The 16,315-nt window shown below is 45.9% G+C and overlaps 1 protein-coding gene across 1 annotated transcript in view; it reads right to left on the bottom strand.

Moving 5' to 3' along the window:
• Positions 1 to 11,424: 11,424 nt before the first annotated feature.
• Positions 11,425 to 16,315, bottom strand: part of PLEKHS1 (pleckstrin homology domain containing, family S member 1) — a 13,730-nt gene continuing 8,839 nt past the window's right edge. The window contains exons 10-14 of the mRNA XM_008949101.1: positions 15,680 to 15,795; positions 14,170 to 14,379; positions 13,824 to 13,925; positions 12,273 to 12,408; positions 11,425 to 11,493 (exon numbers count right to left, since the gene is read on the bottom strand). Of these exons, the coding sequence (XP_008947349.1) occupies positions 11,425 to 11,493; positions 12,273 to 12,408; positions 13,824 to 13,925; positions 14,170 to 14,379; positions 15,680 to 15,795 (633 nt within the window). The remainder of the gene's footprint in view (positions 11,494 to 12,272; positions 12,409 to 13,823; positions 13,926 to 14,169; positions 14,380 to 15,679; positions 15,796 to 16,315) is intronic.

Here is a 16,315-nt window from a genome sequence, read left to right as displayed (position 1 = left end):
AGTTAATACTGCCCTGATTTGGAACAGATGGTGACTGGCTCACTTCAGTCAGCAAAGCAGAGTGGATTTTGTGCTGCATTCCCTTTTTTTTTTGTCTCTGTGTGCTGTGGTCTGTTTCCAATTGCCTGCCCTGCTGTAGGTGTTCCTGTGTCAGCCCGCTGGTTGCTTTCATTCCTCCCTCTTCGTGGCTGGTATTTGCACTTACACCAGCTGTATTTTTGTGGGTATACTTGAATTCTGTAGCATTTCCTCCACCTTCATGTTAGATCTCCACATTACCCAGTTACTTGACCTCCTTCGTATGGAAATAAGTCTTTTCAGAATCCAAACTCGGGAGTAAATTACTGGTTTGTTCTTACTGTAAAGGAAGAAGATTAATAACAGGATTTGATTGCTTAGATTGCCAAGGTGGACGTAGAATCAGATGTGGAAAACCATTTAGTTAAAGAAGAACTTTGTGGGAAGATTTCTAGCAGGACCTTTTCTTTTCTCTAGGTTGCTCTGGGATGGATATCTGATCATAGCAGCCTGAGTCTGTTGGGGACCACAGGTCTGTGATGAACCCGAGTTCAGCATCACTGTGTAGGTCTGACAATTAGGACTTAGGAAGTGGCTCCACTTTTCAAAACAAAGCAGTGAATGGTGGGGTTTTTTTGTTTGTTTTTGCATTATAGATGGGTGAGCAGAAGCATTCATTGTTTTGGTTTAGAGTGGTGGTTCTGACCACAGCAAATCTATCACTTTTTCAGAGTCAATAGTTGAGGATTTTTGGTCTCTATGTTAAAGATGACTAGACCAGAGTCCCCTGGACAGTGGGGTGGATGAATCAGTCTGTGTCTTTAACCTTCACATCAAATGAGTGTCATGTGTTGGTATAAATTCAGATTTTGCTCAAGCAGGATGGGCCTGTGAACATCCTGGAGGCTCTTGCAGTTTGCCTGGTGCTGACAGACTCGGGGCAGAAGGCAAAGGGAATGAGAGGGGCAGCTGCAACACTCGCTTGATCAGCGCCCAGAATGGTTTTCAAAGCCAGCCACTCTAAAGGATCACTTTGTATTTCCCATCAGGACTCCTGCTCTGATTACATATCACCCCAATAGGCAGATAAATGAGCTAAAAGCAGCACAGTTTGAGAAGGGTAGAGGGAGGGGAGAGGAAGGGAGCAGCTCCCCCACTGTGCTGACTCAGGCAACGGGGTTTGGGCTGGCTGTCATAAAAATGAGAGCAGCTGCCTCACCATGGCCCATGGTGGCCACTGAGGAGGCTTCTGGGAAGGTGAATCTGAAGACACTGCAAAATAAAAGCACATGGACAGTTAAAGGGAACTTCAAGGTGCCAGGTATCTTTTTAAACTTTGACTTGAAAACGATCAATAGCAACTTGGAGTGGAAAAAGGAACAGAGATGTCATTGGTTTCTCCTATCTGATCCAACCTGTCTACTCATATGTGCTTAGTAAAGGCTATTAAGTTGCTGTTTAAGTTTGTTTTTTTGAGATAGTGTGACTTCAGATACATCTTTCAGGCAATTTGGGACTGATTTTTATGGAGACTGTTTTGAATTTGAAGAATTCTTAGGGGTATTAGAAGTCTCCTTAGAGGGGAGGCTTATTACCATATCAGGCCAGAGGTGCAGTTATGGCCTTGATGTGCTTTCTGTGTCTGCTGAATATTATTTTGTGAGTGTTCTTTGGTGGGGGACAAAAAGCAGGTGAGTTCGAGAACAAGAGAATGCAGCCTGAACTTTTACATCCCCCCTTCATTACAGAAAACCAGCTGCTTCTTGTTTGGAATCAAAACAAATAAAAGCATCTTTTTTGAGGGTGGGGCATAGGCTGCTCTGTGTCTTTAGGATTTGTAGTGAAACGATGCAATTTGAAATTGTATTTGATGCCTGCCATTCTGACTCTACCGTGTTCACAGAACACCTGGTAAAACCCACAGCGTCTAGGGGGAAATATGATGGGGATGGATGAAATTCACAAGAATCATTGAAAGTTTGTCAGTACAATATTAGAAATCAGAGCTCTTGCGCTTAAACTCAATTATAAATGTGCATTTGGGGTGCTGAGTTTAATGCTTTTGCATAGAAAAGCTAGAGGGAGCTTGGAGCCCTCTAACAGAAATGAAGGGACAAGCTGGGCTGCCGCTGTTTGCAGAGAAGGGGAACGGGACACCCCACTGTCTGAGGGCAGGAGGGTCAGTGGAGAAGCTGGAGCCTGCAAGGCAGAGCCCTGCACTGCCCACATGCCTCCTCTCCTTCCCCTCTCTGCTCTGAACCTTTACCCACTGCTGTACAATGGCACCTTGTTATCGAATCTCCAGCAAATACTTTGGCAGGGAAGAGTCTTTTCCACTCTGTCACATCTGAGCTGGTATCTCGGAGCAGATAGTGACTTGTTTGTGCCAGTTTCCAATAAGTACTTACATAAAACAAACGGTTTTTAAAAGCCCTAAGCTTTCCCATTTCACATTTGAATTTAATTTTATTCACCTTTCCTTCTGTACGTTGCATTGGTTGTTGCGGAAGGAAGAGGGAAAAAACTCTCCTTCTTGGGAAGAAAAGATACCAACAGAGCAGCCGAGGAAAAGGTGACACAAGGACACGGATGTGAACAAGGGTGGTGACTTTGAAGCTGAGTTCAGCCAGATCAGGGTTGGCTGCGAGGTTCTGCATGTACAAACCCCCACTGCCTGCTCACCACCTTCCTCCCTGATGATTTCAGCAAACTCTGGCGTGAGAGCAACATCCTTTTTTATTTCCTGATCACTCCAGTCACTTGTCAGCTCCCAGCAGAGACCTCCCCAAACGCAGCACTGCCAGCAGCAGGATCTAACCCACTTCTCAGCTCCCGTTTTAGAGGAGGGACTCTGGGGGATTTATCCCAGCAGGGCCTCCTGAATCAGAGAAGGACAGGTTGGATTCCACCTGTTAGCGAAGCCGCTGCTTGGCTCTGCCCTGCGCTGGTGCCTGGGCGGGGCGGTACCGCTGCAGCTCCGTCCCCAGCCACCGCCGGAGGAACTGAGCTCTGCAGCGCAGCAGCAGCCTGGGTTTCCTCTGACCCCGGCACGGTCGCTCACAGCACAGCTCCCGCCTCCCAGGGTGGGTGGGTGATGATTAACTACCGACCTGCCCGAAGAGATCAAGGGGTGGGGAGCTGGGTGTTCTCCCGTGTGCTCTCTGGGCGAGGGCTGGCTCTCAAGGCTGGAAAAGCCAGGCTCAGGACAGGGGGGTGGGGTGAGGAGGGCAGGCTCTGTAGAGCTGCTGCCAGCTTGACCTGGGATCTGAGGCTGCCCCGTGGTGGTGCCTCCACCAGCACCACCTGCAAACCTTCCCCGAGTTACTTTGGAGGGTGTTTGTCCTGCCTCACCTGCTGGATGGTGCTTCCAACCTGCCTTGCTGAGCACCACGTGCTGACAGTGTCCAGGCCACTTCCCACCTGAGGAGCACAGCAGGAACTTGCTGTGAACTTCCCCTGCCCCATGGAGGGTGGCATTTGGAGATCTGGCAGCAACTGCTCTTGGGTCTGTGATCTCCACAAGGACCCTGGATGGAGCAGTGCAGGAAATCCAATGGCCTGCATAAACTTGGTTTTCACACCAAACACAACCACCGGGGCCTGATTGGTACCACTTTGGTCAAATACAACCAGTGATCCACTCTCAACTGTGAAGGAACCCAAAAACTCTGGGAAAGAACTGGGGGACACCACTGGGCTCATAAAACACCTCATCCACCAAGCTATTCAATTCAAGGAATTTCCTTCTGTTGATGACTCACTTCTTTTTTCTCTCTCCTTGTTAGTCTTTGGAGTACTAATTGCCCCTGGAGACCCTCTAGTGCAAATCAGAGAAGATGAACAGAAAACGTGGTGAAGAACTCCATGTGCATCTGTAATAAATACACTGCTGGAGTGAAACCAAATAAATACCCACCATCCTGGGGTAAGTGAAGGCTTGAGCCAGCAGGCACACCGTGAAGATGCTGCTTTACCCTCCTTGGACTTCACCACACAGTGCTGCAGCCCCTGGGGATGCAGCAGCATGGGGGGCCCCCCGGGGGAGCAGAGTGGTGAGCACAACCAGGCTGTGCAGGTTGTGTGGTGGTGTGCTCCAACACCAGCCCCCTGCACTGTCCCCAGCCTCCTGGCTGCCAGCAGCAGCAGCAAGTGCCATTTCCAGGACTAAAACATGACAAAGACGAATGGCTGGAAACTCCCAGGGTGCCAGCACCACAGAGTGGTGGATGTTTCATCACGGTGCCAGACAGACCAGACACGTATTTACTCAGAGTTATTTCAGTGCTTTAGCTGACCTTGAAGAGCTACAGCCACTTCTGGGATGCTAGGGAATAAATTTAAGCTGATTTTTTTTTTTTTTTTTTTAATCAACAAATACAACAAAAATGTCTTTCCAGCACAGAACTCCAGTTTTACTGTCTTTGACTTGATTGTTTTCCCAGCCTCAGTCCCTCTTGTTTATAGCTATTCGTTATGACTCAGTTTTCCTTCCTCTCCATTCTCCCCAGCTACCTTTCCACTACTGAGGGATTATCAGAAATATTGTACTGCCAGAATTCACCTTTATTCCTAGAAATAGGAGCACAAGGACATTTGCTTGGAAGCAAAGCGACAGCTGAGAAGAACGACATGGGCATTGGACATTGAATAAAACAGAAGAGGGGCAATGTGGAGGTAGAGGGCCAGGATTCCTGGGGGACATTTAATTAGTTCAGTGGCATTTAGCATGCAAATGAGGTTGCTTTTGCAAATGAGTCCAGTCCATCAGATGATCACCAACTTTACCTCTCGTGTCAGTAACTCGAGAGCTGGGAGGTTTGGATGGGGGGGCCCCAGCCGCGCCTATTTGCGTGGGAACTCTTTGGTGGGCGAGCCCCTTTGCTCATAGCCTGTGGCTCCTGTGCTTTGCTGGTTCTCCTGTGTCTGCACAGACCCTCCTGCAGCACAGGCATGCCAGGACTGATGCTTCATAGAGAACTGGAGCTGGTCTGTCCACAGATTTAGGAAGTTCAAGTGCCCAGAAATCCTGGGCAAAAGTACAAGTTCCTTTCAGCCTGCCAGAACAACATTTCCAGGTGGTTTCCCACTGGAAACCAACATGTCTGAGAAATACAAATATGTGGTGGGCCTTTCCAAATAGGTTTCATAGTATACATCTAATAGTTCAGTGCTTTTCACAGAAAAGTAAGAGCAGACAAGGCATACATACTAACACTCCCAAGCTTTTTTCCCCATGTCTCATTTTTGTTCTTGGATTACAAGAGATGCTTAGATTGATTTGTTTTTCTCTTCTGGAGCAAGGGCTTGGGGATTTCACTTTTACAAGGAACTTCTGCTGTGTGGAGAAAGGTCAGAATAACTTTTTCTTTGGGTTTTTATTTTGTGTGTGGTGCTGTTTTTGTTCCCAGGGCCATTGAAGACAGGCCTGCACCATGCTGTGGTGGTTCCAGGCAGATGCTGTGTAAAGCAGATCTACAACAGATCAGGGTTCCCAGGAAAGATGGTCTCCATCTCTAGCAGGCTTAAAACTGTGTTAGGCAGCAGTTTGTCTGGCACATCAATGATAGCCTCTGCTACTGGAAGTGTTGGGGCCAAAGATGGAGGAGCAGGTTTGCAGGAGGCTCATCTGCTCTCTGGCCACCTGGGAACTCCTTGCTGGACTTTGCTCTTGGCTCTTATTTCCTTTCATCAGCTTTGTCAACTCTGTTTCTTTGCCATGATAGAAGAATTGAACCAAACTGGGAAGCGGAGTCTAAGGCGACCTTGCAGACCTAAGCTCTGGTCTCACACAGAGGTTTTGCTCGCTTTGGTGGCACAGGTGTTGAGTTCTTTGGAGAAGAGACCTCTGGGCTGGCAGCCTGCAAATAGGGCTCTAAATCAACTCTTGAATGATGATAACAGCAAACATCCAGCATTTTAAAACAAAACGTAGCACTACTGATAGCCATGGTCTTAGCACTCCCACTGACCTCTGAACTTCTTCACCCTTCACTGCTGGGTTGTTAAAGAAACCAGTTCTCAGGCACAGATGGACCCAAGCACCCCAGGATGGAAAACTGAACGTGGCCAGACCCTTGCTGCTGCAACTCCAGTCCTGGTCCCACCACGGTGGCTTGGTGGTCCTGCTGTAAGATGGAAGTCACCGAGCAGCTGTCGGCAGGAAGCACAGGGCTCCTGGCTGCTGGGCAGTGCAGACACATGGTTTCTCTCAAGATGTTTTTGCTGAATGAAAGATTTACCTCAACCTTGGCTGGCCTCTCCTTCTCTTTAAATGATGTAATAAATTAGAAGGTGATAAGGGGCCAAAGGGAACATGTGAAATTCCAGTGGCATTTCTAGGAACTGCCCGGCACGCCCCCATTTCCCTGCAGCGACCTGCTGGCCGGCCTGCAAGAGGGAAGCGGCTGGCTACGGTGGGGCAAGGATGTGGGATGGCTGTCAGTCCCTGGGAAACCAACCAAAAAAGCCCTCAGAGCATCTCAGATTACATTGTCAGCTCCCCACATGTGAAGGCAGACGGTCCCGCGGTTAAGGCTTTCTGCTGAGGATTCAGTATGCTCTTTCTAGCCCCTGCACTGACAAAGGGAGCACCAGCAAGGAAGTGCCCTTGTAAATATTAGCATGTCCCCTAAGGGGGCCTGAGGTCTATGAAGATCTGTCACCCACCTGAGCGTGATCTCCATAGGCCCTGCCAGGGCAGGCCTTGGGAAGCAGCACAGGGCTGGGGTGAGGCAGTCCCCGGCCGGGGAGCGGCCGCAGTGCCCGAGCCTTGCTCCCGAGGCACTGCCTGAAGGGCAGCCCGGGGTGAGCCACAGTGCTGCAGGGCACTAGGGACAGTCTCTAGCACCCGGTGGGCACAGCAGCATCTCAACACAGATGAACCAGCCCCACACCTGTAGCACACAGGTCTGCTGGAGGTGCTTGCAGATGCTCTGGGAGGGAGAGCAATTCATGCTGTTGAACATAATGCTGGAGATCACATTCATGGTAAGAGGTAGCATGATGCAAATGTGTCTGAAATCACTCCTTCAATTTTACCAAGTGCGTGCAAGGAAATGGCTCTCCCGAGTTAACAAGAAAATTTGGGGCAAAGCATAGATTACAGCCCCGGTGTCCCCAGCTCACCACTGATCTGCTCTCTCCCCAGTGTGCAAGGTGACGTTGGTCTCCTTCACTGCAGCTGCTCCCCTGTTGACCCCATTTGCTGAAAGTCCAGCCGCACTGAAGCACGTCTGGTTGGGCACCCCAGGGTGGAGGGACTCAGCCGGACACTGCGCTGTGCAGAGCTTGGCTCAGCTCAGGCTGGGCACAGACAGCACAGGTCACCTCTTCTGGCTGGACCCGTGCTCCTGCAGCACTTCTGCTCCCTTGCAGTATATGACTCCAACCCCAGTTCTCAGTAGTGCTGCCCTTGAGAGGAAGTGTGAGGGTTGTGTGGCCCGATTTGTGCTTGCTGTACAATGGGTTTCTTATTTTGCTTAACTTCAATGACCTCACACCAATTTGGAGACTTCTCTTACTGTTACTTTCTCTCTGTTGCAGAACTTGCTTTTCTCTTGGACAGCTGCCACTCTGCTGCTGGCAAAGGCTACTAGAGCAGCAGAAAGCGCATGATTCATATTTGGGACTTCAGTAGGGAAAACTAGCAGCCACTAATGAGTGGGTGCAGCATGAGAATGTGTCATGAATTAACAGCCAGGGAAATAACCTAAAGGCAGTGGCTGTATTGAGGGCCAGGAACTAAACCAGTGAGGAGCACGTTACTCATTAGCTAATCACATCATCTGTGTTGTGGTCTGTTGGGTTTTGTGCCCCTGGTACTCTCAGTGTGCAGATGCTGAGCGACCCACAGGGTGTGTGCTGCTGCTGGCAACGGGCCCTGCTTCCAGGGAGGTCACTTCATGGGGACAGTAGAGCAAGAAGGTATCAGGATCTTCAGCCTTCTTCCAGCTGTGCTCTACATAGATTCGCTAGCCTGTGGATCCACTGGATTTCCCCTCATGTCAATTTAAACGTCTGTGTCAGGAACCCTCCATAGCCCAAAACTTACCTGGAGACCAGCTAAGGAAAGATTTTGACACCACAGAAGCTACAATATCACCTGTTTCTTTAAGAGCATGTGCTTACACGACACATTTAAAACACCTATAGGTGATCTAAAAAACTACCAGTTACCCCTCAGATGGCATGGGCTTAAAGACATTCCCTTCAGGTCTTCCAGGAGAAAAAGTGAGCACTGGGTCATGCCATGGGTGTAGGCATTTCCCTTTGCTGTTGCTTCTAGAAGCAGAGCATGGATTTAGCAGGACTTGTTTGAAGAAAGGTAAAACTTTCACATTGGGAAAAATGTTACAGAATGATGTTGATCTTGGTTTTTTAAGGGTATTTTTTTTAATAAGGCCTGTTTGGTGACTCCGCTGCAGGTTCCTGGGAAGTTACAGGTAGTCTTTGGAGGATGAGGAGGGGCTGTAGGAGAAAGTGAGGTATTGACAGTACAATGTGTTGTAAATCGTTAATGCTTTTATTAATCCTGCGTGGGCAGAGAACTTCACACACCCCACCAGAATTTACTGTCCCAATGTCATTTCCATAGTGTATCTCTGTAAGTGTTATGAATCAGACAATCTCTGATATTAATTATCTGCATTTATCATTGTGCAAACTGACAGACTCATCAGTTATGGAGTACCACATCACTGTTTACTGAAGTACAGAACTAATCCCCTAGTTTTTCTGAAACATTCTGGAGTTATCTTGTGAGTGCTGTATCTACCCAAACCCTATTTTTGTCCAAAAGTAACATTCTTCCATGGCCAAGAGGTGCAGCAAGCATTGCTCAACATCTGTGTCAGCAGCAATGCCATGTGCAGGTTCCACAGCAGTAGCTCCCCTCCCACCACCATCTATGGTTCACAGCTTCTTCACTAGTTCACCTCTTTTTGGAAATACTTCTCTATGAAGTTCCAGGAAGTTGCTTGATGGCTGTCTCACCTCTTTTGTTCACCCATAACTGGAAACACAAGGTATTTCTCTCACACCTTATAAACATACAACCACTTTCAGGAAATGTTTGAAAAAATGTTAAAAGAATGCAGGATGGTTGGTCTTAAAAAAAAAAAAAAAAAAAAAGAAGGAGGAACAGGCAGAAAAAATGCTCTCCAGAAGGAAGATTTTTGGGGAGACTCTGGAAATCAAGCATTCCCCATGCCTACTGGAAACAGGGCTAGAAAAAATCAGGTTAATTTTCTGAAAAAATAATCTAGGAAAAATATTAGAAAAAAACCTTCCTAATTACAGAGAGAGATGAGTCTTGGAACAAGACAGGAAGGTTTGGACTTTCCTTTTCTAAAGTCCAGAAGAGCTTAGGCAAACCTTGGGCAGGAAAGGCCGATCCTCAGTGGATACTCTTGAACTAGATGATCTCTGATTTTAGGATTCAGGCCTCGAGGACTATGAAGACTGGTAGCCCTGTGTGGTGATAGCTGGCCATCCTGTCCCTCGGAGACTCTTTAGGCAGACATGGATTTCTTGTGCTCAAAAGCGGCATTGCAGAGCAAAGGAGCCCTGTAGCAGCTTTGGAGAAGAGCTCCCAAGGAATGTCTTGTCTTCCATTTTCAGCCTCTGTAGTTCCAGATCTGGGTTTTCCCTCTGACTTTGCACAGAGTTCAGCACAAACGGGCCTTTGAACACCACTGGAACAGAAATATCAAAAAAACGTTCCTTTCCCACCTTGGAAAATGAGCACGTCCCTAACACCCTTATCTCAAAGCAGAAGAGACAGGCTGTGGAAACATTCAGTCTGGAAATTAATCTTTTGAATAGAAGCTGAGTCTGAACAGATTGTATAAATATTTGTGTGGACTCATTTTGAGTTACTGATGCTGTTCTCACCTTTGGCTAAAGAAAGTTTTATAATGATATTTTTAAAAGTCCAGACTGGATCTTAAAGTAAGTACACAAAGCACATTTGTCAAATTTACTACTGGAGTAAGTGGTACCAACACTGCTTTTAGTGAGTGTATTTTCTTACTGTAGTAGCTGACTTGGCCCAATTCAGTTGGAGGCTGGAAATCCTTCATTTGGGCCAAATCCACCTTAATCAAAGCTGATATAAATCTCTTGATATCGATAATCCTATGCCCCTAACCCAGTAGTTATTTTGGTTGTATCTGGCAAGATAAAATTATCTGTAGTCAAAACCAGTGATTTGGTTTCTAGCCACATCACTGAATATTCATACAACCTATCTTACAGCATTATATAATGTAAGCAAATACACCCACAGATAACACTTACATACAAACGTGTATGTGCACATATCCATGCAGAGAAGGGACAGGTCTGTGCTCTGCATGCTCGCCATATCACACCAGCTCACTGTAGTACAGGACAAAGCTGCCTCCTGGCACACACTAAACTCATCCCTGCAGGCAGTGCCATACCCAGCACCAACAATTTTGGGTGTGATAATAGCTGATAATCAGTCACGTTTCTGGGCTAGCAATGGAAGCAACGTCCTCGTTTGGGAAACAAAGGAGCACTTGCTCTGGAAATGCTGCAGTGCCAGTGACATCCCTGTGGTAGTGTTGGGCAGCATCAAAACTCTTTCAGTGAACTCTGTGTTGGGAAGTGTGTGAGTGCACAGGCCTTTGAATACATCATTTCTTTCTCTGTTTTTCCCAGCTGTCTTTACCAGCAGCACTATGACAGAGCAGGCCAGCCCTCCTCTCTCCCAAATCCGTTCATTCATTCTTCACTTAGGGCTTATTTTGGCTGCTAATGAACCCAAAGGTGCTCCACATACATTCCTTTTCTCCAAACAGCTCTTTTTCCTGTCTTCCCTTGAATATATTTTTGTGGCTGTAGCACAAGTGGGGCAGAACACTGAATCACTATACAACATTTTATTTACCAATCTTCCTTCCAACACAACAGCTCTCAGATTGCCTTTGCCTTTCTGTGGCTAAGGGGAAACAAGGGAACACATGGCTTTGTTCCAAATGTAGGTTGTTTTCACGCCTCTGACTGATTAGGAGTTCAGTATAAATCAATGTAATTCAGTACAAAGAGGTGAGCAGAGGTGTTAACCATACTTTCTGCTGAAGTACAAAGTACACACAGTGCAAAGGTTTCCTAAATGATTTGACCCTCAGTTTTTTTCATGCAGCAGAAGTACATGCCAACATGAAAAGCAAGCCAAACACATTTTGTTGCCATTCATGTCAACAAAACAAGTTATTAGGACATAAAATGAAATTCACATTCTCTGCTCATTGCACTTCCACAACAAAAGATGTCTGGCAGCTCTAGAGTATAAAGATTACCTCTATACACTATCACATTCTTCTCTCTGATCTTTTCCCTTGAACTTTGGCACTTACTTAATCATTGAGGTCTTTTTTTTTTTCAGGAACATGAGCAGCCTGTAACATGGAAGATATCTGAACGTGGAATCCTACATACAGTAAGTTTAACCTTTAAAAAATTAAAAAAAGAAGAGAGACATTTTTATAGCTTGTCCTATTTGATCAACATTTGTGCTACTATCTGACTTGTATTTTAACTAACTAAATAAAAATGCCCTATTAAGTGAGATGAGTATTTTTCCTTGCTGAGATTGCCTTTCTTTTCTTTAGATGGCAACAGCATCTGATGACCTCAGCTTTCTCAGCAAAATTCAAATGTGAATGTGTCCAGGTACAGGTCAGAGAACCTGGATACTGAAAGGAGTCCAGCTGACAGAAACAGTTATCAACATGTCAGAGATCACAATGGTGTTAAGGCACTGCTTAGAAATCTTTCACATTCTTAAAAAAAAGTGATATCACACAAGGAGATCAGTAGCACTTGACAACCAATAGGAGGTTGTCCTCAATTTCCAAAATCACTATAAGCAACTATATATCCACTGAAGGCAATAATTTCTTTCCCAAAGGCTACAATTCGTGGGCCTTAGCCAAAAAATATCAAGTAACTTTATGGTTGCCCAGTAGTATCTCTTTGGGGTTGTACAGACTCTTTGATATCAAGTCCACGAACACAGCAGTGCTGACCTTGCATTCCTCAAATAGCCCAGGAATAAGAGAAGCTACATCAGACTGATGCTGAGGAGCTATTTGGTACTGAAGTTATTCATGCCAAACTTAGACCAGAGTAAACTGGTTGGAATGGAGTCACTTGAAATGCATAAAGCAACTGGCTTTCTCATTTGGCTTGAGAGATTTGTGTATCACCGTCAGGTTAGTCAAGCTCACCTCCTTTCTTGTGGACCTGCTGATGAAGAAGTAAGCCTCCTCCACGTCCTGGGGTTGCAGGTCATTCACGGCCACTACATGGTCTCCGTGGTGAAACAAGCAGCCCAGTCGGCACGGACCAGTCCACTGGGAGACACTGGGGTGTTGGGGGGACAGGCAGTTAAGGAAACACACAGGACATGCTGTTCCTGCTAACAGAATGGCAACAGCTGAACAGGGGCACCCGTGGCACCGCTCTCTGGAAATAGCACACAGATTGAGTGACTTTGCAACTCCTCAGTCTGGTTCTAGCTGAAACCAAGGCACTTCAGTCACCCCAGCGGCTCTTCCTGACAGCACACGTGGCACTGACATTGCAGCCTGCTAGCAAGGTCACCAGAGTTGGGGTTCCCAGTTCAAAAGCAGTTGGCTAAACTCGCTGCAGGTACATGTATGCTGCTGCAGATGTGAGAGCCCTCAGCTGGACTGAGGGGATTTCCAGAGTCATCCCAAAAGAATGGAATTAAAATTTATTATCATGTGTCTGACCTGTGATACAGGTGTGAGGACCAGAGATCCACTGCTGTCCTGATGGGACCATTATGGAAATTCCAGTGTCACTTTCCTGCTGGTCTCTGATAAACTCTCCTTGATGACAAGTTATTTAGAATTAGCTGACCTGACAGTCAGATTTTGTGCTCTGTTCCAAATTATTTTGTTATGAATTTCTCTGTAAATTTAGAGGTAGATCCAGCTATTAAGGTGGGTCCCATTTCCAGTCCCTTTTGCAATGGTATTTTTTCTTCTTGCTGACAGTGGCTAAAAAAAAGTGACTTGGAGTGCACACAGTGCACCTGATCAGTGTGAACATGAGAGCAGCAGCAACAAGCAGTCTCAGTGCTGTGTGGCAGTGAAAGACCAACAGGAAGTACAGGAGCATTTTTTCTGCTCCATCCTCTTTATCCTAGTCATTGATATTTTAGGGAGAGCACTAATAGCACTAATTTCCAGTGGGACTACTAAAAAGAGGTATGTGCTCCAGCCCAGAACACCTACTTGTGAAAATCTCTGCCTAGCACTCATGCCTAGCACTGAACCACTGCTGGGATTAATTTGAAGATAATTTTGTGCTCACGTCCAACTCAAGGCAGTGTGACACCCTGTGTACCCTATCAGAAGATATATCCCCCCTCACTGTATCTCTGAGACACACCATCATTGTGGTTCACCAAAGGAAGGGTAAAACGGATTAGCAGCAGTGAGGTGATTTCACACCAAAACGACAATAGTAGCTTTTTGGGTGGGACTTCACTGGTAACTATCACACAGCATGCTGAGGGATCTCAATTCTATACACCCCTTTTCCTTAGCAGTAGAAAAAGAAACTCACAGGATCAACAACTCCTGAGGAGTCAGAAAGAGCAGAAAGGAATCACTGAAGCACCAGCACACCCTGCCCCTGCCCTGTTCTGCAGTGCCAGACCCACAGGGAGGTGTATGGCCGTACACTCCTGCACCTGACTGTCACTCATTCACACCTGACAGGCACCACCACAAGGCATCAGAACTTACCATATCAGTCCTGCTGCCTCGGTAAGTTTTAGGTAACTGTTAATATCAGCCAAAGGGATGAAAATATCCAACTTCTGCAGTTGGGTCTCATCTTTAACTTGACTGTGGGAGAAAACATCAGAGACCACAGATTCATAGAATATCTCAAACTGGAAGTGACCTATAAGGATCATCAAGTCCTTCTCCCTTCTCCTCTCAGGACTACCTAAAACTAAATCATATGACTTAGAGTGTTGTCCAGATGCTCCTTGAACTCTTGACAGGCTTGGCACACTCTACCAATATCTCAGCTGAAACCCAGGAACACATCTGTCTTCTCTGCAAGGAAAATGGGGAAGACACTTACCTGAGCAGTATAGACAACTGAACCACTGAAAGTGGTAATGAATTTTGCCTTCTCTGGAGGGCTGGCTGCTGGCTGGTGCTGCTTTCTGGAAAATTTAGGTCTCTGTTTGCTTCCAAGTCCCTTGGACGTGCACTGTTGTCCTGGCACTTGAGAGCAGACAGGAGCCCATCATGTCTGCACGTGAGCTGGCAACTCTCATCCAGCAACCGACTGGAAAGGAATGGTGATAAAAAACAAGCTGGTTTGACTATTCCAGGCACTCTTGATGTGTTTGAACATGGATCAAATAGCCTTCAGTGAAGAATAACAAGTTCTTGTAAAATATCCAGTGGACAAAATGACAGCTAAGTAAAATAAACAGTTCTTCTAAAAATGGACCATAAATCCCCAAATAAGCCTTTTCAGTATTTAAAGACTATTTAAGCAGCTTGAACTCATTCCAGATAACAATATGCTTTGACAAAGAAACTGAGTACAGGTTGTTGGCCTTGGCTGTACTGGCTTCTGCAGGGATGTAACACTGTCCCCTGGGAGATATAATAACTCAGATGTGCTTGAACTCATTTTAGTTTTATTTGCTGAGCCTTATAATGCCCTGAGACAACTCTCCTCCACACCCCAAACAAGACTGGAGTTAGTAGCAAAAGCTGCTCTTGGTATATTTTGGCTCAGTTGGCTCAGGCTTGTGAGGTTTTTAGAATTCTCTCCAGAGGCTCCCAAACTTACAGGAGAGCTTGAATAAATCTTTTGGAATAAGCTGTTTTGTAGGTCTGCGTTTCCAACTGCCTCCCACTATGTGGCATAAGACCTGACTGTCTGCAGGTGGCAGGCCAGAGCTAACAGCTGCTGACCCATCCTCTGGCTCAGGAGGGCTGGGTTTACCCTGCAGGCACATTTTTCTCTCCAGCATACTGTGCTGTAAAGATAGTTTGTAAAGTTTCCTTGTGGCACTACACCTGTGACACAAAGTTTAGGTCTGTCCTTGTGACATGCCAAGCACTGTACCTTCAAAGTACACAGCATCAGATCTGTTCTTTGGATGGGAAAATGGAAGGAAGGAGGCAACCTACGCAGGATCACATAACTTCTTACTGGAAAAGCTGGGAGATAATGCCCCACATCTACACTTCTCTTCTAACCACTACAATATGCTGCCTGCTTCAGAGAGTACCAGTCTGAAAGCTTGGCTGTGGTATCTGAGTAAAGTGGTGGGCTGCTATGTCATGAAAACCTACAAAAAGTATGAGGCAACAGAAAGTGCTGCATCCTATAGTCAGAGTCTGTCTAAATACAGGAGTTTGCAATGTGAGTTTAAATTTCATGTTGATGAGTTTGAGTTTCACTCTGGTATTCCCAGGAGTTCTGAACCTTCTGAGCCAAGACCAAAGAAGGACTCATTCAAACAAGATGCAACCTCTAGATATTGTTATGTAAATCCTATGGGTGACAGTTCTATCTGTAGCACTACATCACTTTTAATTTGCAAAATCTTAATTAAGTTGTTACTTACAGTGATTTCATGGACATATAAATGTTCTCCTTTACTGGGTTGTTCTGCACTGGCTTCTCTTCCATAAGGACATCAGACTCAGCAGTAGGGTCAGGCTTTGATACTTCAGTGGTGCACTGTTGGAAATACATAAAAACATCACACTTTAGCATCATTTCTTTGCCTACAGAAAAAAACACCTTAGTTTCCTTATTTTGTTCAGTGCTCATGCTCTTGAAACACATTGGCTTGCATAGCTTGGCTTTCCCCAGATAAGTCAATTCCCAGAAACCATGAGCTAGAAATGTGGTTTAAACTACAAGTTAATGGTATCTGGCATTGTTGACACTTTCAGACTGGGACAGTTTGAAAATCTATATTCTAACGTACTACCACAAAGAGTTTGTTACCTTTTCATTTAAGCAGGTTGAAAAAAGTCTTGTACTCTGGGTGTGCTTCAATTAAAGCACTTAGATTATATGACAAAATCATATTGTTAACATCCTTCAGTTAGCTGTACGGTCTTGAGAGAGGCTGTGACTTCTGCAGAAGACTGACCACTTCATTTCTCCTGACCACTACATGGGAAGCCTAGAGAAATTAGCCTCCCTTTTGACACCTTTGACTAGGTGTCAAAATTTGTTTAAAGTTGCAAGC

The sequence above is a fragment of the Merops nubicus genome, unplaced genomic scaffold, assembly GCF_000691845.1.
Source record: "Merops nubicus isolate BGI_N331 unplaced genomic scaffold, ASM69184v1 scaffold23260, whole genome shotgun sequence".
NCBI lineage: Eukaryota > Metazoa > Chordata > Aves > Coraciiformes > Meropidae > Merops > Merops nubicus.
Note: the sequence above shows the minus strand (reverse complement) of the source record. Positions and strands in the feature narration are given on the sequence as shown.